The 26,599-nt window shown below is 39.7% G+C and overlaps 3 protein-coding genes across 6 annotated transcripts in view; 1 reads left to right on the forward strand and 2 right to left on the reverse strand.

Moving 5' to 3' along the window:
• Positions 1-763, reverse strand: part of ppil4 (peptidylprolyl isomerase (cyclophilin)-like 4) — a 25,753-nt gene extending 24,990 nt beyond the window's left edge. For both annotated transcript variants that reach the window (XM_061811921.1, XM_061811920.1), the window contains exons 1-2: positions 625-763; positions 285-352 (exon numbers count right to left, since the gene is read on the reverse strand). In XM_061811921.1, coding sequence (XP_061667905.1) covers positions 285-352; positions 625-694 — 138 coding nt within the window. In that variant the 5' untranslated portion in view covers positions 695-763. The remainder of the gene's footprint in view (positions 1-284; positions 353-624) is intronic.
• Positions 714-9,573, forward strand: ginm1 (glycoprotein integral membrane 1). The gene is made up of 8 exons (XM_061811922.1): positions 714-869; positions 2,053-2,118; positions 2,191-2,290; positions 2,363-2,517; positions 5,692-5,851; positions 5,921-6,141; positions 6,773-6,936; positions 9,011-9,573. The coding sequence occupies exons 1-8, from the start codon at positions 795-797 to the stop codon at positions 9,111-9,113; spliced, it is 1,044 nt and encodes a 347-aa protein (XP_061667906.1). The 5' UTR covers positions 714-794; the 3' UTR covers positions 9,114-9,573.
• Positions 9,574-13,313: 3,740 nt separating this feature from the next.
• katna1 (katanin p60 (ATPase containing) subunit A 1) overlaps positions 13,314-26,599 on the reverse strand; it is a 48,101-nt gene continuing 34,815 nt past the window's right edge. For 2 of the 3 annotated variants that reach the window (XM_061812525.1, XM_061812526.1), the window contains 4 exons: positions 25,910-26,036; positions 25,647-25,781; positions 18,880-19,006; positions 13,314-13,807 (listed from right to left, as the gene is read on the reverse strand). In XM_061812525.1, coding sequence (XP_061668509.1) covers positions 13,609-13,807; positions 18,880-19,006; positions 25,647-25,781; positions 25,910-26,036 — 588 coding nt within the window. In that variant the 3' untranslated portion in view covers positions 13,314-13,608. The remainder of the gene's footprint in view (positions 13,808-18,879; positions 19,007-25,646; positions 25,782-25,909; positions 26,037-26,599) is intronic. The other variant, XM_061812527.1, reaches the window with a different exon arrangement.

A 26,599-nucleotide genomic window follows, 5' to 3' on the forward strand; every position in this document is an offset into this window, starting at 1 on the left:
TGAATTACAATTGCCTTCAAACTTAATACATTCATTTATTGGGAGAGTTTAAATCACTACTAGTTTATTAGTTGTCACTGCTAACTTAGATTATTTCTTTTTTTTATTAATATATTGGGTGTGCTATTATAAATTTTTATTGTTCCCAGGAGAGACCTCGGAACAACTTTCCGAGACGTAAGATATTTTAATCTCAAGGAGACCACGTGTTCAACTAAAGAATAAATTTAAAAAATATTGTTGTCAATTTCTGTAAAACGATTTAGTTGAGAGATGTACGTTACCTGCACATTGTGGATAAGGCAGTAGTTGTAGTATTTTATCTTGCATAATTTCAGAAAGTTGAGGCAAGCTGTCGAGAAATAAAAAAATGTGGTTAACGTTGTTCGTCACATTTGTAAAACCTTTTCGCGTGCCACTCTCTTTTTCAGCCCTTTGACATTCAAGGAAGGAAAGTCTTAACGGCGTGTTGTTGCTTTTATAGCTAAAGAATTTAGCAAGCTAACGCGACAGCTCAAATATGCTACGGCTTAAATTCATTAAACAATCCTGGTAGCTTTGTTGATAACAAGATAATTAGCACATTACCATGATTAGATTTCAAGGCTAACAGGACTTTCTTACCTTTCGGCCTTTCTTCTGTGAATAAATCAATCACAACATCCCCGAGGGTAGTTTCAAGGAGGACCGCCATGTCAACTTCCGAGATCTCGCGAGAAGAACATTACCAAACGTCACACGCATGCGCAGTTTCTACTTCCTTGGAAACGTTTGGACTGCTAACCAGAATTACAATGGCACGGCGAACTGTTTTTGTTTTATTTCTGTTTTTTCTCAATGTCAAGCGTAACCAAGCATCACCGAATACGGTAAGAACTACGGTGCGAAACACTTTTTAAAGTCCTGTTCTATTAATGAAACAGATGTTACGGTGAGTAGTAAACCACCGGATATTTCTGTTTTTGTTTTCACGTGTTCCTGTTAATGTTCGCTGATGTCTTATTTTTAAGTGTGGTGAATTGCTGGAATGGCCCTTAATTATACGTGTGACGATATGATAATATGAGAAACAGCAAAGAAAGGTGGGTGAGGGTACGATAAGTGGAACTGTATGCGAATTTGCTGTTTGCAAATTTTTTACTGTATTGACACTGCTCCTGTTCACACAAACACAAGAATAAAGTTGAAATACGAGTAAAATACAGTGTGTGTGTGTGTTTGTTTGTGTGTGTGTGTGTGCGCGCGCGCGCGCGCGTGTGTGTGCGTGCGTGTGAGAATAAATACTGAATACAAGCGAGAAATAGGAATTAGATTAAATTGATAAAATGAAATACATATTTGTGCAACAAGAGAAAAACAAAGTTCAAATTATAGGTACGGAAAATTTTAAATCATATACACACACACATACACACAATATTGAGGATTAATCACATCCATATACAGTAGCAGAAAATCGTGTCCAAATCCTTTGAACGTGTTATTTTGGATGCCGAGGTCGAAGAACATTTTTATCTTTGTCAGAACCACAGAAAATCTTGATGGAATTGAAAATTTCAAAAAGGAGGTGGTAATGGGATTTCCTAACAATATGTTGGATGAAACAATTAGAAAATGCAATTTTGGTGGGCCTACGCCAAATCCAAGAGCCAAAGTCCAGCACAACAAAATCGAAATAAGTTAAAACTGAACAACAGTTAAATTATATATCCTTTTTCCAAAAATGTCATTCATGAGAATAAAGTCAAAACATAACAAAATGTAACCGTACAGAAATAAAGTCAATGTTAAAAGCTAAAACATTACACTTTCCCAATTAATAATTCAGTGAAAATGTACTGCACAAAAAGTAAGTAAAAGTTGTACCCAAGTAAACTAAACAATTTTTAAGGATTAAATGCAAACGTGTAGAACCAAAATGTTAAATACAACTGAAATGTAATTGAGCAGTCTTCATGTATCACTAGTGTAAACTCGTGTACCACACGTGATACTTCTACCAAACTTTGAGAACCACTAAGTTAGAGATTAATATTGTATTAATTATTATAGGAAAATATCCTGATCAACGTGACAGCGGGGGCATTGGCAGATACACAAGACTCTAACAACTTACAGGTAAAACCCATCCAGTTTTGTTTTTCCAAACATAAAATAATGACAAACCTGACCAAACTCTTGCTCTTTCAGCTGAATTTAAACATATCAGTGGGCAAGGAGGAGGTATTGGTAAACGATGTTCCTGTTCAGTTGTCGGGTGTCACCAGATTCAACTGCCAAGCGCTTCTCTGTAAGCCAAAATGAAGTTCTTTACATGTTCTTTCACCACTTAACACGAATCCTCCTTACTTGTTTTTGTCAGTGGATAGCACTAATGGAAGCAGTGAGTATGAAGGTGGGGACATGGTATCTACTGTCACCCGGGTGATGGTGACCCAGAAACGGCTGGATATTGACCTGGAAGAGGTGGTGGCTCTGCAAGTGTTTAGTGAAGTTATTGAGTTGGAGGGCAAACAGGTACACATCATATAACACGCTAATATGACTTTTTCTCATTATGTTTCCACTGTTTCACTGCTTTATCTATACGCACAATAATAAATGTTTTTGCCTTACTTAGAGATAGACTGACAAGTCGTAGAAATAGTATGTCATCGGTGACTGACTAGTTGACATTGGCTTCGGTAGGCCAGTGTGATTAATACAAATTGAATCGCAACTTCGATTTTGGCTTGATATGATCATAAAGAATTGATAATGGAAGAAAAACAATGAATATGCAGTGGCGCAGGTTGTGTGCACAAGTTCCTGGTTTGACTGCATCCTGTTTGTTTTGTTTTTTTCATCATCATTGGGCTTTATTTTGTCAACTCAAATGCAACCAGATACAACCGTTACTGTGGGAATGACGCTGACTGTTTTATAAAAAAAAAAATGGCGGAAAAAAGTGTTCGTGGTCACTGGTGCTCAGGACAGAAGAGGACGCTTGTGTAAGTGTAAGATTTGCTTGAGGTATGTTCACATACTTTTAATATGATACGGACGAAACCGTACCAGATACAGGGTTCGCACGCAGCCCTAAAAGTCCCTAAAAACCCCTAAATTTTCGAAGGTGCATTTAGGGGCTCCTGAAAGTCCTTAAAAATCTGTGAAAACCGGTCAAGCCCCTAAAAAGGCCTTAAATTACAAAAAAATCAAAAGGAGGACCTCTACCGCTAAAATTCTCCCTAAAAAATTATCTTTTATTTTTAAAAAATAGCGATCCGTCTGGCGTCCAAAACAGCCGGAAATTGTCACCGGAAGTCACCGTCTTGACAACTTGTCGCCATCTTGTCGATATTCCATTGTTTGTTTCCGTGAGTAGGCATTTCACATCGTCTTCATTACGACGTAGCGTAGTTCTTTCATCCATCCAACTTGTATCACAGGGAAGTGCATTTTTCCAAGAAGCTTGGGTTGAAAGTAAGGCATGTAGGACCTGGGTTCATCGAGGTCCAAAAGATCGGCACATGTTTTACTGCCATCTGTGCAAGCAGAGTTACCAGCTTGAAAAGATGGGCGTCAAAGCGCTGGAGTCGCACCGGAAAAACAAGAGACGCTGATTTGGCGAAGACTCTCTCATCTTCCATTGGTATGAATCTGTTTCTAAAATATCAAGAGAGTGAAGCATCAACTTCAGGCAGTGGTACTAGCAGTGCATGAGCACCTACAGTTGTCCAGTCATCGACTTCAACCAGCCAGAAGTCAGGCTTTATGAACGTAGTTCAATACACGAAGACGGACTCATTAATGGCAGAGATGGTGTGGACTTTAAAAGTGATCTGCAGCCATTACAGGTACAAATCTTGTGAAAATAATTCGAAAGTGTTTTCAGTCATGTTCCCAGACAGTGACATTGCTAAAAACTACCACTGTGGGGAAAGGAAGAATTCGTACCTGGCTACATTTGGCATCGCTGCCTACTTTTCATCTCTACTGCCTCAAGCCAAAAAAGCCAGAATAGAGACTGTCATATCTACGCTTATTGAGAAGGCTGACAGGCTGTGTGAGGAGGCAGAAGAAAAGAGGAATCTGAGGTTTATCACAGAGGCCAATGCACTCAAGAGGCAGAGCAAAGGACAAGAGCCACTTTGGCACCTCTGCAGCAACAAATAGAGGAGGTACTTGGTAGGCTCAAGGAGCTGGAGTAGGGGTCCTGAGACAGACATCAGTAGAAGACATTTGTGTATATAGTTGCAATTGTTTAGAATCGGTTTTTCTGTAGACTGTTATGTGAAGACATTGACAATGGTCATATCAATGAGAACTACAACAAGGGTCGACAGGTAATCACTGTCACAGGTACTGAGGTACTCGAACATTTGATGAATCAAGAACAGTTGATGGCACCATTGGGTGAGTCTTTTTTCCTTACTCTTGATTTCCCACGATGGCCCTAAATTTTTCGTGTCAGCTCTAAATTTTTCGTGTCATCCCCCAAGAATGCCCCTAAAAAGCCCTTAAATTTTTTGGGTCAGACTGAGTATGAACCCTGCAGATAGCACCAGAACTCATAACAGCTGATAAATGCAATGAGTCTGCCCGTTATTTTAGTGAAAAAATAATCCATTAGGGTTGATTAGAATACATGATCTGACCAGAGAAGTGATATCTAATCATTATGGAGCCATAGCAAATATTTTACAATTAAAAATGTCACTGCACACCAACAAACAATGATGTCACCAAAAATAGATTTATTAAATGCTGCCATCCAATAGAAGAACATTCATTTGTTGTCTGTCACTGTGTCCCACTGGCTTGAATACATGAGAAAGATACATTATCCATCCACCCATCCATCCATTTTCTTAGCCCCTTATGTTCACGATTGTCGCGGGGAGTGCTGGAGCCTATCCTAGCTGTCAACAGGCATGAGGTGGGGTACACCCTGAACTGGTTGCCGGCCAATTGCAGGGCACCTCGAGACAAACAACCGCACTCACAATCACACCTCGGGGCAATTTAGAGTGTTCAATTAATGTTACATATTTTTGGGATGTGGGAGGAAACCAGACTGCCTGGAGAAAACCCACGCAGGCACGGAGAGAACATGCAAACTCCACACAGGCAAGAGGTGGGGTACACCCTGAACTGGTTGCCAGCCAATCGCAGGGCACAGAGACAAACGGCTGCACTCACAATCACAGCACAATTTGGAGTGTCCAATGTTTGTTGCATGTTTTTGGGATGTGGGAGGAAACCGCAGTGCCTGTAGAAAACCCACGCAGGCACGGGGAGAACATGCAAACTCCACACAGGCGGGGCCGTGATTGAACCTGGGTCCTCAGAACTGTGAGGCCAATGCTTTCCAACTGTTCCACCGTGCCGCCTGATTGTCTCTATTTTTATGTTCATTTTTTAAGAAAACTGTATATTGTTTTACTTTACTTTACAAATGTATTATTTAAAGTTGAGTTTTGGTCGGGAAATAAAGGTCTGAAAATAAAAAAAAAGTTTTGAAATAAATGAACGCTCGTTCGCATTAATCATGATGATTTTTTTCTTCCCATCAATTGCCCAATCCTCATAGATAGCACAGAACTCCTTTTTTGGACCAACACTTGTGATTGATTATGATTATGATGAAAACTGAAAATGACAGCAAAATGTTACTAAAGGAATATATTAACATATAAATTTGTGTTGTAGGTTCAACAGTCTGATATGTGTGAGGTGAAAATCGTGCTGAGCCCCGATTTCCAGAAGGTGGCTCAGGTTACCAACATTTACCCCATTGGACTTAGTGAGATCTTCAGGGTTCCTAGAGACAATGATGTGGTTGTCACAGATCCACCAAACCATGGAACTGGTATGGCGAACCACATGATCTTTGTAACATGTAGTCCACCTAAATCTCTCTCCCTTTTTTAATCACCAGAGGAGCAAATGTTGCTACAGACGACAAGTCAGTACCCTCTCAAACACTCAGAGACAACACAAGAAGAGATCGCAGCTCCTGGCAAACTCCCAGAGACTCCACTTCGCATGGACCCCGATCTCTTGAAGGAAATTAAATATGAAGAACCTGAAGATGGAGACATGGGCCAACAGGACCGGATTCCAATTGAAAGTTCACCTAAAGAATTCCTCTCATACTCGGTGCGAAATTTTTTTTTTTTCATAAACAGTACTATTTATTTGGGTGTAAATAACAGTAATACTGGCTCACTGATGGTGCATTCAGTGTATCGTGGATTCTGCGCAAATTTATTGAAGATACAGAGAACATGAACAGCCACTGAAAAGGCACCGTTTAAAAGACACAGTCAAAAGTTTTATGAAATAAATTCACAAATAGTGATGTTGGCCCCACAAATAGCTAATGCACACCCATAATATCGACAGGAACAAATGTCAGTCAAGAGCAACGTTGAGCTTGATTTTTCTATAGCAAAATATCAACTCCATGAATCCTGGTCTTGCATTGCTACTACTATCAGTGTAACGAATGCTAGTGAGGCTTCAGGCAGGAAATTGCCTGTTCACACTATCTCCACAGTAGCAGTTAGATATGCGATTGTGTAGTGTGTGTGAATTGTGGCCTAACGGGATAAATACCTACACTTCTTTAAAGTGTAACATATTGGTAGTGCATTGCATACATGAGACTTTTACATTTATATAATGATAGAAGTCATTGTTCAGTACTTAGCGGATTTCATTTATTGCAGGTTTTTGTCTATTAGTAGTGCATAGAATTAAGTCTCTGTTTTCCTTTGTGCCTTGTCAGGCCATCTGTCGCTGGGTGGAAGATTTCAGGGAGCGTTTGAGGTACTTCTGCTCCGAGTCACTGCCCCTCTTCTTCTTGGTTATGTGGGTGGTTGTCATTGGTGTTGTTGGATCAGCAGTCATCGTCAAGATACTGGATTTGTTCTTCCCAACTTGTGAACACAAGTGAGTTTGATTTAAGTTCTCATTTTAAATTGGTAGGTACAATTCTACAAACTAACAACATCTACTGCAAAAATCTAGAATGCATTTTAATTTGTTGTGATAATTACAATGTTACAAATTAAAATTAAAAGTTCTGTTTTTTTCCCACTACTGATTTGGGACAATTTTGCAACGCTGAATCCAAAACTGCCATCTCTTTCTCTAGTTCAAATCAGGTTCTTATGCCAATTTGTTAAGTTTATTAAAGGAGGACTTTGTCCAAAATTCATATGTACAATAAACCGTCCAATCTATTTTGGACATCAATTGGGGTAAAAATAAAGAACATTTTTGAAATCCACGCATTATCTGGATATGTTACCACTTTCACAGCCAGACCAGGAAGAATCGTCCTTGACTCCGCCCCATGACGTTGCCGGTCCTTCGCATGACAGAAAATTCGTTCTAGCTAGGCCAAGATGCCGACGTGTTGTGCACCAAACCGCAACAAAACTGAGAAAACGCACCCAAATTTGTCATTTTAACCTCCAGTGGGGTCAACCTGACAGAATAAAGCTGTGGCTGTCACAGTTGAGGCTCGTTCATCAGCTGGTGAAATTTGCACGCATCTAACCATTACTGGTTATTAGCCGCCTAGCTATAACCCCTAGTGCCGGTATTGTAACAATATGAACAACGTACTTTATGAGGCGGCATGGTGTAGCAGCTGTAAGGCGTTGGCCTCACAGTTATGAGGACCCGGGTTCGATCCTGGACCTCCCTGTGTGTAGTTTCCATGTTCTCCCCGTGTCTATGTGGGTGTACCCTGCCTCTTGCCCGTTGACTGCTGGGATAGGCTCCAGCACTCCCGCGACCCTTGTGCGGCTTAAAAAATGAATGAATGAATGGATGGATATATACGTGTAATCACTTTAGGTCCCCGTTTTTTGTTTTTTTTTTTTTGCATTTTATATTCCAGATATAAGTAAACCATTAGATAATCCTACGCCGTACTCGGAAAATAAGCTTGCATTTTTGATCAACTTTGGACATAGCCCAAAGCATTCATATCACTCACATCACATTCACATAGCATTCCAAGACCGTTAAAAATGTGTACTCACTGATTTTCCACTGGATGTACAAGTGGTCCTTTCATCAAACTGTCATGGATCATAAGTAAATTGATATATAACTTGTCTTCGTCCAAACAAACAACTTCATATCTCTCTGAGGATGTTATACAGACATGTTGATCGTGATCAAAGTTCATTACGATACGCTCCATTTTTTGTCCGACTTGTTCAAACTCACAACAACGCTGGCATTCCGCCACAGTTGGCATTACGTCACAAAGAGAACACAAACACCAGTCTTTCGAAACGAGCCTGTCTGGAAGATCTCTGATGTCCATATTTTTCAACTGTTGTTATGGTTCGTTGTCAGCGTCACGCCCCCTCCAACACGTCATATTCTGGCTAAAACGCAAAGGCTTGAACGTTGTACATTATTTTTATTTTGGTTGTTTGTAATTATTTTTCACAAAATGCCAGATAACGGATGTTCTCTGTTCTGTGAAACTTATCCACGAGCTATGTGGGGTCAGAACAGGAAGCGCTGCAGGCGTGGCAAACGCTGATTGACTGTCAGTTTTCCAGTCGGGGTCATTGGAATGTCTGAGCGAGAGAGGAATTTCGATATTTTTCTGATTTAGAGATGTTTCTAGGTGAAATCTGTGGATAATTTTGCCATGAAAAGAAACGGTGAACCCTCGTCTACTAATTTTTGTGTGCTCCCATTCCCATCTTTTTCGACAAAATCCTACTTTAATCAAATATTACAAACTTCGGTTACAGTATGTTGTGTGTTTATGTTATGTTATGTTTAAGTCAATTGTTCAAAATTCCAAGTATGAACCGGCGTTTATTTGAATCGCTAATGCAAAAATACATGTCATGCAAAAGCTCTCATAGTTAAAAACTTTGACCTGATTGAGCATGTCAAAATTGTCCTAAGTCAGCAAAAAATTTTTGACAATAAATGTGTTGTTTACCAGTGTTATCAGCTAATGTCAACATTTTGGGGGTCTCCGCAGGCATATTTGTCATCTGAACTCAGTCATTCTGTTGCTGGATGATGAGAAGCACACTCTGCTGGATAAAACCGAATTAGAGGAGGAGGATGTGATGAAGCCTTGAATGAATACGAAAATGGCTGGCTACCTTCGTCAGTTTTTTTTTTCTCCCTCTTTTGCATCTTGTGGTATTTTGCAAAGTCATGCCCTGGTTCGGTTGTTGTAAATTAGAAGGGTTTGTTTTGATGGCATTAAACACAGATGCAGCCTGCATCCATCAAGTTGTTTTCACGCCAATTGTGCGGGTTATTTCAGACGTTTAGAGGAAGCAATGTAAAGCAAGCAGGTTTATTCAGGATCTTTTTGCTGGCTGCACGTTGTCTCCAAACACCAACCACACGAGAAGCATTAAGACGAGGTGAAGAAAAGCGACATCGAGAAACAATCATGCCCACATTGGCGAGATCATTTGGTACATTTTGATCAATGTTATTTAGCTAAGTGCCAAAATATTAGAACACTTTGGTACAGTGCTTCCCTATACCACTGCAAATAAATTTATTTATTTTATTTTCAGTCATTTATCCACGACGCATGCTTTCATAAATAGAAGTTCAGATGTCAAAATGGACAAGAAGTCCTATTTGGTGAAATTTAGGATTTTGTTATCAATTTACAATGATGAGCTTGTACACTCATACAACTGCTTTTGGCCTGTCCCGTTAGGGGTTGCCACAGTGTCATGTCAGATGAACGCTTATTTGTTTGCCACAGATTTTTACACCGGATGCCCTTCCTGGCGCAATACCTTCATATTCTTTTGTATTGGAGTGGGTGAGAAAATCTAAAAGATTTTTGGTAAAATACATTTGTGTTCACAACAACTTATGTTTGTAAAGGCAGAATTAATATTGTATTGGATTGGATATCATCCTGGTATGAAGGTGTTCCTAATCTTATGGCCAGGAAGTGGATGTCTAAAAAATGTTGCACTTATTGTATCTTTCTTTCCAAATTGACACATTTGTATAACCATATCAAATCTGTCTCAAAATGGAGATTTGCGCTTAAAGCGGATTTATTTACCCCTCCATGTAAATGACATCTTCCTGATACCCACAATTTGGTAATGTTTGAATTTTTTTTTAAAATGTCCTTTTCACAATCCCACACTGATGATTTCATGTCGGATGAATTGGGGTTGTCGAACGTGTTTTTGAACTATTAATACAACACCATGTACTGTACGTGATACAATTGAGAAAACACTGGACCCCCCCCCCCCCCAACTTTTCTTTGCAATGATCCTGGACTCAAATCAGTATGAATGCTTCAGTTCTGAGTCAAGCAGATGGTGAAGGCAGACAGAAAATTTGAGAAGCCTTTTTTTCCCTTGTGATGAAACTCATTGAATTGGTGCACAGATCAGTGTGCATCTGAGAGGGCTCTGGGGCATCCAAATCGTTCATTTAGTAGCACATTGCATGGTATACTTGCATTACTGAGATGCATGTGTAATCAATCCAATGACTGACTTTTGCTGCTCTATCTCCAGAATGGGAACTCACTGGTAACAGGTTAATTGGAACACTTGGCTTTGATTCTAAATCAATTTGCTTTTTTGCTGGTGGTAACACACTCTACAGGCATGCCCTCAGATGGATTAAAATGTTCTTTAAATCGTATTCGACCCATGAAAAATTGGTAGCCCATGTTTGTTAGCACATAGTTCATCAATTACTACTGGACTGCATACATTTGTGTTTGTATAACCCTGTGGATTAAAGGCTTTATTGCCATCTTTTGTCTGTCTTTTGTTGGCCATACAGACAAGTTGGAATGAGTGGAGTTGGATAATATAAACTGGAACAATATAAAATAGACCACCTAAACCAATAAATATTTTTATGGGATACATTTAAAATAAGCACAAACCTCCTGCAATACAATAAATTGAAAACAGCAAAAAGAAAAATAATCCCACACTTCAGAGCACTCTTGAACTGCTGAAGAAACGAGAAATTAATGTGCAAAATCAGTGCAGTTACCCATCACTGAATGGGAAGAAGACCTGTATATGCTGACTGAGATACATGTAGGATGACAAAAAAAGTGTCATAGAATCCATTTCGCTTTATACTATTTATAAAACTGCAGGATTCATTTTTCCACAAAATTATGGATACATTTTTCAGCTGCTGTATGTTGCAAATGGTTCCAAATACTGTATACTTGTCCATGAATCACTGTAAATCCATTGGGAATGTGTGCCAGGATCCTGGATTTTTTGGGAGGAAAAAGGCCCAGATTTTTCATGGCAGTTGAGAGGAAAAAGTAATGTTTAAACATGCCATTTTCAGATTTTTTAATGGTGGTGTCCACTCGAGTCATCTAAAAAAAAAAAAGGCAAAAGTTCATCATATCCATATAGTTAATCGTCTCCATACCCTACAAACGTATGATTTTGGATGCCAAAATCGAGAAACATTTTGTCACAACTGCAGAAGATCTTACCTGGAGGGAAAAACCGTTAGAAACAATAACTGAAAGAGGTCAGAGAAAAGCAGTTCAAATTAAGAATGCAACATCTGGTGAAGTCAATCGGTTACAAGCTTAATGGATTTATTGCTGGTATTGGGTTATGCAACAATATTTAATGTTACTCATTTTAAGTTAATCATGTCTGTTTTAATACTTTTGCTCAATTGAAGTGTATAGCTTCCAACATAAAGTCCTCTGTTATGAGTTGTTTAACACATTGAGATGTAAATACCAGGAAATAAAAGCAGGAATTTTGAACTTTTGTCTCATTCATCTTTTGATCTCAAACCCAAATGCCTTAAGTAGATAAAAAACAATGGAAATTAGCCTGCTGCTCTAATTGTTTTGGAGGGGACTGTACCATGTGACGTTTCTGGAAAGAAATCAATTGAGGAAAGCAACACTGCAAATACAGTGCAATGAAAAAGTTTTCACTGCATCCTGATTTCAGGTTTGTTTTTGGGTTTTTTTGCACATCCCACGCAAGTGTTTTAAATCATTAAACCAATTTTAATATCACTCAGAGATAACCAGAGGAAATACAAAATGGAGCCTTCAAATAATTCAATTTACACTGTAATAAGGCACCCCCCCAACCTTTTGCGATAATTGTTGATGCGTCTGTAACATCGCTCTGGAGGAATTTTGTCTCCCTCTTTTTTGCGGAAGTGTTTCAACTCCAACATATTGGATGTTTTTCTAGCATGAACTTCACATTTAGGGTCGCACCATAGCATCTCAATTGGATTTAAATCCAGGCTTAAGACTTGACCATTCCAAAACACCTTTTTTTTTTTTTTTTTTTTTTAAAAAGCCATTCAGATGTGGACTTGCTGGTGTGTTTTGGATTGTTCTCCTGCTGCATGATCAAAGAGTGCTTGCGTTTGAGGGCACGAACTGATGGCCGGCAGTTCTCCTTCAGGATTTTCTGGTACACAGCAGCATTTATTGTTCCATCAATTTTCCTGGTCCTGAGGCAGAAAAGCAGCCTCAGACCATCACACAGTCACCACCACCCTTCACTGTTGGCATCATGTTTTTATCAAATGCTATGCCATTTTTTAATCCATAGTTGTAACACATGAAGAGTGTGTCTTGGCATTGTCTCCCTAAAACAAGCATGGACTGGCCTAAAAAGCACACCCCTCCAGGTTTTACTGTCAATGCTCACTCGAGCTTTAGTGTGTGCCTCATAAGAATGAGGGATTCTCCAGGGGGACCTCTCTCCAGCACCCCCGTCGGAGACTCCAAAAATGATTGGTAATCTGAACTGCTGTTTGGTGTTTAGGCACAAACACAATCAGGACACATCTCCCCAGCCGAAGGCACAAGTAGGCTACCCTCTTGTCCACCTGTGTAATCTCCAACGTACAGGCATGGAGTTGCGGGCAATAAGTATGCCCGTACATGCACGGCACCCCTCACCGTGAGCAACTCCATAATGGAAGAGAGTCATAAATTCGCAACATCACACACCAGCTTGGCCTCCTTCACTGCCAGAGCGGTCACATTCCACCACGACGTCCATGGACCCAGTTTCTGTAGCTGGTGATCAAACCCTCAAGGCCTCCAGCTTCAGCCTCCCACCAGCTCTCTCCGCACTCCACACACCTGAGCACTCCCACAGAGGGGTGGCCCATGGGAAGTGAAGAAGAACTGTAAAATTGTATTTTGAACAAAGCTTGTGCACACATTTCAAAGGGAATTAGATATTTAAATATTATGACTGCTTTCTTTAAAAAATACTTTTATTTATACAACTCTAGTTATGGATTGCATCACTAGAATTCAATTGCATAGAAAAAGCAAGTGCATGAAAAACAAGCATTGAGATATGACCTTTTGGTGCTGTGGTTATACAATATTGTCATAATGATTCAAGGCAAATGAAAAGGCACAAAAACGTGTGGTCAGGTCTATGGTTTGTGTTGTAACCACCCCCCCCCCAACCCCATGTCAGGTTTAAAAACTACAGTTGAATATGTGAAGCTTATTAACACATTTACAAAAACAAAGCACCTTTCTCTGTCAACCCCAGGCAAATATGAACAATTGCTACCTAGCCCAGTCTCAACCCTTTAGCAGGACCCAAACTCCTCAATCCACTTTTCATACTTCTCGAGGTCTGCTGCAGACACAGATTTGGAAACTTTCCTTAGGGCTGCCTCAAAGTCCTCCATAGTAGTAGGCATGTGCATCTCATCCCGGGAGATGTTGCGTATCTCCTCAGGTGTGAGTCCTTCAATTCTTCGCCTCATGGCCATCAGGGAAGCGTCCCTGCAACCATAAATAAAAAAATAAATAAACATGCTTTTATTCCCAACTACATTATAGCAAGTGGTTAGTTCAAGTAAGGTAATGATCAAGAAATGTAAGGTGAAGCTTCTTTTTGAATGTACAGGATGTATAATTTCTACCTGCATTTGAAATGAAATTTAATTCATCGTATTTGAACAAATACTAATAGAGCCTATCCCTGCTGTCATCGGGCAAGAGGCAGGGTACACCCTGAACTGGTTGCCAGCCAATTGCAGGGCACATGGAGACAACAGTCGCACTCACAATCACACATAGGGGCAATTTAGAGTCTCTAATTAATAAACGTTTTTGGGATGTGGGAGGAAACCCAGGTAAGCACAGGGAGAACATGCAAACTCCAAACAGGTGGTGGCGGGATTTAACCCGGGGTCCTCAGAACTCTGAGGCCAATGCTTTACAGCTGCTCCACTGTGCCGCCCTCTAACAATATTAATGAGGCTCAATAATAAATTATTTTGTTAGAATTTCCAAGCACATGGACACTTGTTATACTTTCAATTACATTCCTAAACAGTGGAAACACTAAAGTGAGTTAACCGTTTAATATATGGTAAGTCCCATTTCAACACTAACGGTAAAATGAAGTGCCTTAACTAAGCTATAATCCTCATTATTGTACAAAATTGTCTATTTACCACTTATGGAAAACTAGGAAGGACTATGGTTGTGGCAGCCTCAATGATGTAATACATAAAATCGGTCAGCTGAGTTTCTGTAGTCGTCTTCGGCAGCGACACTGAATCTTTATTGAACCGTGTTCTGGTTTCATGTAAAGACATATTTTGAGGGACCTTCTCATCTCCTGCACAGCAAAACAGTCACCTACATGCCCAATGAAGCCTGCTCAGACCCTGCCGTCAGCTTCCACGATTGGCATATTTCTTGTATGCCAGAACCTTGGAGTTGAATTCAAGTAAAATGAAGGAATAAATCATGAAGTAATTATTTTCAGTACGTTCACGCAAAAGATTGGATTGAGTTTTCTGTGAACGCAACACCATACTCAAGCACCATTTAATGCAGCGCTCCACCCCCAAAAAGAAAAAGTGTGTTGTGCATGCAAACCTGTGCACCACTTATAGTGCGTGTGAAAAAGTGTTTGCCCACCTTCTTGATTTTTTGTCGCACTTAAAATCCTTTCCATCAAAGACAACAAAATGTGATTGCTCCAGCTTTAATATGCAAGTTAACTCTGTACCTGAATTAAATTTCACTACACCAAGCCTGATACTGCCACACCTGTTCTCAAATAAATCACTTAAAGTGGGACTGTCATGAAATGGATGATTTTTGGTATATTAATGAAAAACCCAAGGCCAATATGGTCCCATGTGTTTTTTCACCACAAAACATGATTTTGACGTATACGGCTTTTTGTAACTCCCGCCGTGAAAATCCTCTCAAGGGATTTGTTTTCAAGAAGAAGCAGGAAGTGACGTAAAGGACAGCGGCGCCCCCTCGTGGACTCATTTGTTTCCATTAGTTTTACCTTCGGGAAGGTAGCTCGTTGTTCCTTCGTGTTAGCCAAAATGCCGGCTCATTGCATTGCTGGACATTGCTTGAACACTTGGGAGAATGGAATTACCCTTCATAAGCTTGAAAGAGACCCTATTCGTTGTGAAAAATGGATTGCACGGGTGCAGAGGACGAGAGCTTCGTGGGTTCCAAATAACAGGTAGGTGTGTATGCAGCTCAAAAAAAAAAAATAAAAAAATAGCTAGTAATCGGTCTCTCTCATAACATAGCAAAAGATCCGCATATGAAATGTGTTGATGTGCGCATACAGTTACTAAAAAAAAAAATAGTTTGGGGCGGACCACGTAATCGGTCTCTCTCATAACGTAACAAAACAGCCACGTATGAAATGTGTCGATGTGCGGGTCGCCCAGCCAACAATGTCTCACTCAGCCTCGTCTCGATAGTGTTCATCGCGTACTGCGGTGGCTGTGAACAACCCTCTACAAGCAGCACGCCTCGGCTCCATTATATGCCACCACGGCGCTGAAAATCAGCCAACCCGGCTGAGGCGCGGCGTTCGGCGGTCACAGCTTCTGCGAAGGTTGCGTGTCGGGCTTTGCGACGGGGGCGGCTCTGAAGAACACAGCCGAGAATGCGTTACTCAGCCGCGTGCGCGTATGATGCGCCCCGGCTTGACTGTGTTCATCGAGTACTGCGGCTTCTGTGAACACACCCCTAAAGCAGCACCGCTCGGGTCTGTCATAAGCCACACAGGCCGGCTGCGATGAGCCGCGGAAGTGGATCGGACAGGGATGCGGTTTGGCCATGATTGCTTATCTGAATATGGCTCGAAACAATAATGTAATATTGCCCCGGTAACTTCACTCAGTTGTGTGGTGTTGTCCTTTTCAATAAGAGCTTCGGTGTCAGAAGGGGCGTCGGAAAAACCCGAATATCTGTTGTTTGGCTTCCATACTAGCAGGCACTGCGCGTTTTCAATGGTGGAAGTGATGATGACGTCAAGGACAGAGGACGCGACTAATATGGCGACCATTTGGATGTCGAGGGACACTCAATTGCGCAACTTTCCGCATAGATGACGCACGATCCGCTCACATTTATTTTTTCGTATAGACATTGAAGTGAATAGAGTTATTTGTATTTTTCGTTACAATATCTATTTTAGAATGTTTATAGGGATGACAGTCCTACTTTAAATTGGACCTGTCTGAGTGAGTTGGACCAAAAGATCCTAAAAAGCGTTACAGATCTAAAGACGTCCAGGAACAAATGAGAAAAAGTAATTGAGATCTATCAGTGTAGAAAACGTTTTAGTCATTTCCAAAATGTTCCAGCTCCAGTGAACCACAGTGAGAGCCATTCTCCACAATTGGTGAAAATAACAGTGAAGCTTCCAGGAGCGGCCAGGTGACCAGAATTATACAAAGAATGCAGTGATAACTCATCCAAGAAATCCCTAAAGACCTCATGTCATCTGAAGAACTACAGAAATCACATCTCATTTAAGATTTGTGTTGGTGACGCTACCATAAGGAAGAGCCTGGGCAAAAATGGCCTGCCTCCTTCCAAGATGAAAAGCACTGCTGAGCAAAATGACCATGAAGGCTTGTCTCAAATTTGCTTGAAGACGGCTTGATCATCCAAGGCCTTTGGGAAAATACTCTGTGGTCTAACAAGACAAAATAACTTTTTGAAGGTATGTTACCCCAGTACATCTGGCATAAAAGTAACACCAAGAAAAAAAAGAAAAGGAAACCAGATAGATTGCATCTAACAGTGTGGGAAATGCAGACAGGCGAATACACAGGTTGGATTCAATCGTCCACAAAAGGCTCAGAATATCCCTTCTGTGAGTTATGTAAAACAGATATAAAGGTGTCTGCCTCTGGATTTTATGACCTTCGCAAGCATTTTGATACAAATGGCCACAAGGAAGTAGTTCATAAAATGAAAACATTCAAACCCATCGATGAACATTTTCCTTCAAGTAAAACCAAGCCCTCTTCAAATGGTGCGACAAGAGCAGAGATGATATTAGCACAATTTGTTGCCGAACAACACCTGCCTGCCACACGAGCTGATCAGTTCACAGGGTTGCTTAAAGGCGAAATCCAGTGCTTTGCATGAATAGTGTATCCAATAGGTCATGTAATATGTACCCTATTTTGACAATGTGATTTTAAATCCTCTCTCATTTAATAGTGTTTTGAGAAGATTTTTATTGACAATTACGAATTTTCAGGGGCGCTGCCATTTTCGCGAGTCGCATGACCTACGTGCGCGGATGTGATGTGTACTGTGCCGCAACAAAGGCTCGATTACATGGGACAGCATTAATGCCCAACGTCGATTTCTCGTAATTTAGGCCTTTAGCCTAATTTCGGCATCCGGGGTTAACGGCCTCCGCTTCCTGGAAGCTCGGCTCGCGGCTGGAGCTCATCCGTGGCTGCCGGCCCGGGGGCCTTTGTTTATGCACTTATGTCCTGCACATAGGCCTCCGAGTAGTCAGACCCCGTGTCATTCCACCCAAAGAACCATCCGAATACTCAACATTTACAATCACAGGTTCAAATCTGTATGGAAGTATTCCTCCATCTTCCCGATCAACTGATACTGCTATTTTTTCATCAGATGAGGATAAATTAGAGAAATCGAAGCTGGGCATAAATGGTGTCCCATGTAATCGAGCCTATATTGCATCACGGTACATGTCACATCCGCACACGTAGCTCATGTGACTCTTGAAAATAGCAGTGACCCAGAAAATTCGTAACTGCCGATAAAAATCTTCTCAAAACACTATTAAATGAGAGAGCATTTAACATCACATTGTCAAAATAGGCTACATATTACATGACCTATGGATACACTGTTCATGCAAAGCACTGGATTTCCCCTTTAAATAAATTTAAATAAATAAATTTTAAAAATCATAAAGTTTTTTATACTTTTGTAAATTTTACACATTTCAAGTGTTTTCCGGAATCCATTATTCTAAATAAGCAGCTGGTTTATACACATGCACAAATTTGAGGTTGAAATTGAGAAACTAAAAGAAGGATGGGATGACTACCATTTCTTGCTGATGGAAACAATTTGAAAATACTGATAAAAGACAAGTTCTGGGTAGGCATTTTTAAAATGAAAACTGCACTTGGCATAACTAGGTCTTCCTTTGTACCTCACTGTGAACGAGCATTTGCACATGTAAGAAAGATTAACACTGAACAGATACACTAACAGACTATATGCAAGTGAAAATGAACTGTGATAAGAAGTGTTATGAGGTCACTCCAACCAAAGAGATGAACAAACACGACATCACAGACAGAAAAAAGTAATCGAGTAAAGGTTGATGTGTTTATCATTAAAAAAGCTAAAACAAAAAAAAAAAAAAACAATATAAAGTCTGGTGTGTCAAAACCCAAAATATTGAGAAATACCTGTCCTGTATTAATCAATAGAAAATGTGTAAAGAAAAAAAATACAGAATGTTGGAGTTAATGTAAGCATAGTAGTTTAATTACAAATGTGACCAATTTTTGTCTAACCTGCACACATTTGTGATGTCAGCTCCTGAATAACCTTCCATCTGCTCAGCGATTTTGTCTAAATCCACATCATTGGCCAGCTCCAGCTCCTTCAGGCTAATCCGGAGTAGCTCCACCCGTCCTTTTGCTGAAGACACAATGTTAGGACACACAGTATCACCATGAAGTGTTATTACGAATAAGGTTTGTATCTCTCTGTGATTTTGAAAGTACGATGGATGTGAACCAGAAGTACACAAATGACAGAACCTTCCTGTGAGTCAAAAATCGCAGGACAAGTCCTTGCAGATATAATAATAATACTAGTTTATAATGTTGGGGTGTTGTTACAATATTTGGCAACCCACCATATTAGCCTAGTTTCTCTTTAAGCCAACGGCAAAGTGTGGGAGGGTAAGTGCGTTTACACAGGCAAGAGGAACAGGATGAACCTAACATAGGCTAATGCACAAACAATACGCCACACGGAACCGAAATAGAGAATTCACAAGTTGTCTACCTTTCTATTTTGTGCAAACACCTTAATGAGACCACATAGACTCACAAGCATATTATTAGGTACACTTGAGCCATTCAATTGGATCCAATACCAAAGCTAAACAAGACCTTGACAAAGATAAAATAATGTTAAGGGTTTTTTTTTGGTTTGGTTTATTTAGTAAAATGTTTATTTTCATTCTTGCAGTGATATATAGTGACACTGCATTATGAAAAGTGGCCATTTGGTGACTAACGCTAACAAAAGGTACCTGAGGACATCCTTAGATAAATGTCTGACTGTGCCTCTATGAACTAGTAAAGTGGATTACAGGTTGTTTACTGGGGATCAGAAGGAAATACAAAGAACTGTACAAAAGGTTGACTAGAGTGAGAAGCAGAATGACAGGAATGTGGAGCTGAGGAAGCTAGTTTCATGTTGAGGGGGGCTGGAACGATAATCCAGCTATGGTCTCACATAAAGCAGTTAAGTATGTAGCACACTGTAATATAGTTTGCCACTGTAGTCTATCATCAACCTGTCAAGAACAGGTGTCAAAATTAGAGTCTGGTGGCCAAATCCGACACTTATATAAGTTCACATGTCCTACTCAAGTAAATAAAGTGTGTCACGTTTATGTTTCTTGCAAAAATTTATTTGTTCTTTTTAGGATGTACGCCAACAGTTTGTTTCCACCGTTACCGATAACTTGCTGTTTTGGCAAGCCGATACTCAGAACTGATAATATTTCTATTTTTGTCATGTTTATATCAAAGGCCTTCAAAAATTTCTAGGTTGAAACCCTCCAAACTGATGGAAGTCTGGACTGGGGGACCCATATTTATTTACAATTTGTATAATTATATTTTATATCAATTATCAATTTTATATTAATCATATTTTATATAGCTGGTTGTACAATGGGTCTTTTTTTATTCATACAAAATTGAAATAGTATATGAATATCATATTTATGATTAGACTTTCTGCTGATTTGATCGGCCTAATCGAATGGGCAGATAGGATTTTTTGCTGGTCAGTTTTGATGTCGCATTTTACTGTGATCCGATCAATTACATAATTAATTGGCTATGAGATAGACATTAACTCTGCATCGCCGTCATGCACACACCTGAATCTAAAAGCTAGTTTAGTTTTATATATTGCATTTATGTAGTTTTTTTTTCATGTCTTTTGACGTAAAAATGTAAAGATCTGACAACCAATAACTTTATAAAAACAAAAAAACTCAGCTCCATAAGAGAAGCTGAGAGACACAAAGTGTGTATCAGACTACTGCTATTAAATCTTGTATTTCAATAACTCCGCACCCTGATTTTAAACATAACTGGGCTTTATCTTGTCAGTTCAAATGTGACTAGTTACCGTGGTGGCGACAACATGAGTGGATCGCACAAACTATTTTATTAGAAAAAAAAGAAAAAATCGTGTGCTGGTAATTGCCGGTGCTCAGGACAGGAAAAGACTGTAATGCTTGGTGGAGGTATATTTACGTACTTTCAATGTACGATACGGCTCGCAAGCAGGCAACAAAACACTACTTAGCCTAGCAAGGAAGTGCAATACTCGTGGTTGTGTATACAAATGCTGCCGTTCTGTTGGACGCATATTGACGAGAGCAGCAGATTCCAACCTTTTTGGATTCAACGGCCAGACTTTATAGTTGGAAGAATCTTACTACACACCAACAATCAAAAATACATTACTTGCTGTATGTCCTGTACTAACTTCAATCTAAAAGATCATTACTTTGATGACTGCCAATATGCCTAAATGGGATAAATGGATGAACAAAGAAATTAATTTTAAATATATATATATATTATTATTGATACAATTAAGTACACAAGTATATACAGTCAATGACCAGGTCATTCAAAGAGACTCAATGCTCTATCTTGTGACCAGATCGGTGCTCGCCCCCTCGGTTGGTTGATCCGTGATCGGAACCAAAAATCCTGATTGTAGTAAACCCATTATATACTCTATAATATGCATATGAAGTAATATAAGAATACAGTAAACATTTGTTTTTCACGGTTATTGGGGACCAGAAATCCCCACGAAATGTGAAAAACCGCATTGAGATTAAATGACATACAAATTAGTGTCAGGATTCTCTGGTATGAGGCTGAATTAGTTTTAGATAAACAGCTAGCAATCTGACTAAAAGAACCATCTTTCGGGGCTGAACATTTCAAATACGATTCGATTCAGTATGGGAGTTATATGATTCTTGATTTGAAGCTGAAAAAAACCATGATGGTTAAAATTTGCTATCTGTGGCACACATTTTGCCACCGGCCCAGGAGTCGACAGTGGACTTCAGATAAGGTAGGTAACATGACATCACTTTCAATCTTTACAACTCCTGGGGAATGCTACTTTGCTGTTGCTGTGACCACAAAAGTATCTTAACTACTGTACTTTCATTTGTAATTTGACATTGAAATGGTGATGCTATGGAGAAATGTAGTTAAACTAGTACCACTGCAAGTATCCAGCATTGCTTTGTTTGGCTGTAAAAATAGCGTTGTGTGTGGAACACAGCATAAGAACGATAATGCTTGCTATAGGAGATGAAAATCACAAAGCCTCATGCAACCAATCCCAAGCCTTGCATTATAGAGTGCCAAAATGGATGGATGGATGGATGGATGGACGGACGTGTGGGCGCAATGAGTGTGACATAATTTGCCCTATTATCGAGTTGATATTTATTAGTCCAATAGTTATCATGCATCCTTGGTTTTTTATTTTTGGAAATCCTGTTTTTTTTTTTTTTTTTTTTTACTTAAATTGTATTTAGAAGCACTCTCCCTCTAACCCACCAAAACCGTTTGCAAAGTGGAGATAAACCTATAGTTTTGTTTTGCAAGAATATGTTGTATCGAGACAGCATGGTGTCGCAGGTATAGAGCATTGGCCTCACAGTACTGAGGTCTGGGGTTCAAATCCCAGCCCCGCCTGTGTGTAGTTTGCATGTTCTCCCTGTGCCTGCGTGGGTTTTCTCCAGGAACTCTGGTTTCCTCCCACATCCCAAAAACATGCAATGTTAATTGGACACTCTAAATTTCCCCCAGGCATGATTGTGAGTGCACCTGTTTGTCTCTCTATGCCCTGCGATCGCCTCTGCCCATTAACAGTTCACAGCCCAGCATATTCGCAGATTTAGCATTTTTTTTTCTTTTTTCCCATAATGTACCATATTTTCACAACCATAAGGTGCACTTAGAAGTCTTGAATTCTCTCCTAAACAGATTGGGTGCCTTATAATAACCCATGCCTTATAGGTACGATGAATTCCAAAATCTGTAAATGTTGTTCTGATGAGTCCAATGAAGTACTGCACACCTGAATGCATTGGTTACATTGTTAGCATGCATGCCAGCATATGTTTTAGCCTGTACATAAGGCACCATATGGTGCTCACGAGGGAGTGAGAAACAAACGCAATTTTACATTTGTAAGCAGAAGAAGCTTGGATTGTCCCACACACTGACAGTGTAGGCAAGACATTACTCAAGATGTTGTTCACATTCATGGTGCCACATTGAAACTAAAATAATTGACACAAAACAGGCACTTTAAAAGCCATTTACATCCTCCCAGCATGTTCCCTGTATGCTATGCAGCGCTTCCAACATGCTTTGCGGCACTTAGGACCTCCTTAGTGCCACAGGAGGGAAAGGGGGAACATATCCCCCCCAAATAACGAGGGCGCACTGTAGTAAACAATACAGTCACTAAGCAATATTTTTAGCCATCGCTGTATTTACGTTTCCATTTTATAAAGCAACCATTCCATCATGATCCATTTTTTTCCTACTGTTTTATGCACAACATCTATGGTTGACATTGATGCGTGCCAGTCTACTTAACCCACCACAGTTACATTGGAAATTGCAAACAGGTGGTGTTGTAAAAAAACAAATATACATTTGAACACAGAATTTGAATATGGGCTCCGAGTGTGTACAAAACTCCCACAATGAAATCCATGCAAGTGATTCGAATCTGCACTACACTAATGTGTCAGGCCACTAGCCACATACAGACACTGGCCGGGTCAGGCCATTACAAATTTCTCAGTCACAGAAAATTTTTTATTTTCATTCATTCTTAAATTCTTTTATCAACGAAACATCCAATCAAACACAAAATGTTGTGATGACACAGTGAAACCACGACTAAGACCGCTCGATTGGGGAAAAAAAAGGCACGGATTTGTGTTAGCCTCATGGTGATGGCTGAACTAAAGCTAATGCCGCTTGCCTGGCTTGGTTTGGAATATCTTTGGATTAATAATTGCTTCAATGCGCCATGGCATTGAGGCAAATCAACCTGTAGCATTGCATGGAAGTTATAGGAGCCCAGAGTTCCTTGACGCTTGCGGTCTGTTCATGTTTTTGGGTCTGGTACACCTCATTTTCTTGATAATACCCCATAGATTTTGCAGTATTAGATCCAGTAATTTTGCTGGCAAGTCAACCACTGTGATGGCATGGGCATCAAACCAGGTTTTGGTGCTTCTGGCAGTATGGGCAGGGGCCAGGTCCTGCTGGAGGATGAAACGTACATTGCCATGCAGGCCCTCAGCAGAAGGAATCATAAATTACTCTAAATATTGAACCAAACAAGGAATTTAATGACACCTGGAGAAACCTGTGCAAGTGCTTTGAATTTAGTGAATGATTAGTGTGTGACACTCCATTTAAAACATTTACGGCCTGCAAAATCTGGGCTGATTTTTTTCACTGTATTCAAATTGTTGGAATTCCTGATTTTGTAGATTTTATGAGTCAAAGCAATTATACAAAAATAAACAATTTAAATTGTTTGAATCATTGACCCCAAATCAATCCATGAATGCTTAACTTTTTGAACAGAATTATGGAAATAAACGCATTCACATTTTTGGAAAAGTGTATTAGTTTACTTGTCACAAATGGCTCTGTGGTCTAATGGTTAGCACATCTTCCTCACAGTTCTGAGGCCCAGGGTTGAAATCCCAGCTTCACCTGTGTGGAGGTTGCATGTTCTCCCTGTGCCTGCATGAGTTTCCTCTCACATTCCAAAAAACAAAAACATAGGTAGTAGGTTGATTGAAGACTCTAAACTGCCCATTGGTGTCAATTGGAATGCGAATGGGTTTTTATTATTAAGTCCTTAGCTGATTAGCAGTTCAGGGTGTACCCTGCCTCTCGTCCAAAGATACCTAGTATAGGCTCTAGCACACCCACGACCACTGTGAAGATAAGCGATACAGAAAACAGATGGATACTTGATTAAAAAAATAAATATATAGGTTATTTTCAGGTAATATTTAAAGTTGAGTTTTGGTAGTTGACTAAAAACAAAGTTTTAAAATAAACGTGTTTATTAATAATCGAAACAGCAGTAATCATGATTATTTTCCCAATAACCACCCAGTCTTAGTGTAACGTTGCCTCTTGCTTTCACACTATGCAAGTGCGCAAGCACTGTGATGCAAACCCAAACATGTCAGATCATTCAGCCAATAAACTTAAAGTACACTAATGAAAATATTTAAAGCTCATCTATATGATCATATCAGGAGTGATTCTGGAGATTTCATCAGCAGTACCAGAATTGGAAGTATAAAACCCCTGGTCAGAGCATCCTTACTTACAGTACATAGTGTGCACCGAGGCAGGATAAAACATTGGCGGACTATCAGTGCTATGTAAATGTTTGAATCATTTTGTAATTTTCGTGAGTCATCCGGAATATAATCATTTCTCAGTGGGACTTAAATAAAACCATAAAGACGAAGTCATGACTAAAATTCAGATCATGTATACAAGAAGCCAGTACAAGGTCTAACAGGGCCACCGCAACTTGGCTCGTGGTGGCCTGAGAGGCTCAGCATTCAAAAAGGCTCAACATCAGACCCTGTAATGAGAAACCATCTCAAATACCACTTAGCAAAGAAAACCACATTAGCTTGAAAAAGGACATTTTTGGCATGACCAACGACAATGATTGTGCAAACCAGATACATTTGCTTTCCACAATCTTCCATCATTTTCTGTCAATTCGTCTTTGAAATAAGCCGAACACAAAAATGCAGAGCAAATCGTGTATATATAAAATATTGAAGTTATGACACATTACGCATTGTCACAGTTGTAAAGCCCTTCTGAGGAACAGTATGATTACAATGTTGCCTGCAATGGAAATTAGCTTGACACTTTTGCTGTAGGGAAATCTAAGGACCAATGAGCTCAATGAACAGGAGATGTACCTGACGGCAGGGGAATATAAATCCTCTTCTCTAAACGTCTTCTAAGAGCCTCGTCAATATCCCACGGGAAGTTGGTGGCAGCCAGCACCATGACCATCTTTGAGGGGTCATCATTTTCCAACGTTCCACCAACACCTACCCATGAGAAACAGAAATGTGTTTTTGCTGACAATTTCCAAGCTTACAATAGAAATAGTATACCCATGAAAACAAAGAAAAAAATGTAAACAATTTTTACAAGTAACAGAATCTTATTGACCTACCGTCCATCTGCACCAGCAGTTCTGCCTTGACTCTTCGGCTGGCCTCATGTTCCTCAGATGTCCCTCTGCGACTGCACATAGAGTCTATTTCATCGATGAAAATCGTAGTGGGAGCATAAAATCGGGCCTGAACAAGGAAAATGCCAGACAACCATGATGTGACGAGTTCACACTGGATTTCAAATGTATTACAGCCAGGGTTGGGCATTATGTGAATTTGAGTGATTCTGGTCCCGAGTCCAGTTACTCATTTCAATTGTGGTTCGAAACAATTCTTGAGTCAGATTCTTTTTAGGGGGTGGGTCAAAAAAGTTTTTACTGTGGTTTAAATAAAAACTGTCCCAATTATGAACATCCATTTTCTTTGTAACCCACAGCATAGACTAAAATGAACATTTGATTCAAGAGTTCTTTATAACTAGTATCAACATCAAACTTTTGGAAAAAAAAGGGAATGTGTTTGGAACCCCACTGACTTGATAATCATTAATTGTTTTAGCTAAAAGTCTTATCGCATTGTTAAAATAGTTATTTCTGTCTTTTATCATGTCTAATGGTTTATGTGCGCAAGTTTTAACTTTGCTTCCTGTTTTATACTTGTAGTCTTTTATTTTGAAAGGGACACAATGAAAGTGAATTTTGGCATGGAAATCAACCTTAGACAAAATTGGTGAATTTTGAGGGGGAAAA

This window comes from Syngnathoides biaculeatus, chromosome 23, assembly GCF_019802595.1.
Source record: "Syngnathoides biaculeatus isolate LvHL_M chromosome 23, ASM1980259v1, whole genome shotgun sequence".
Lineage (NCBI taxonomy): Eukaryota > Metazoa > Chordata > Actinopteri > Syngnathiformes > Syngnathidae > Syngnathoides > Syngnathoides biaculeatus.

What these genes read in the sequence shown, in the direction of transcription:
- ginm1 (XM_061811922.1), top strand. Translation starts at nt 795, where the DNA reads ATGGCACGGCGAACTGTTTTTGTTTTATTTCTGTTTTTTCTCAATGTC. An exon ending in AAGACTCTAACAACTTACAG is followed by an intron (nt 2,119 to 2,190) that starts GTAAAACCCATC and finishes TTGCTCTTTCAG; the next exon opens with CTGAATTTAAACATATCAGT. An exon ending in TCCACCAAACCATGGAACTG is followed by an intron (nt 5,852 to 5,920) that starts GTATGGCGAACC and finishes TTTAATCACCAG; the next exon opens with AGGAGCAAATGTTGCTACAG.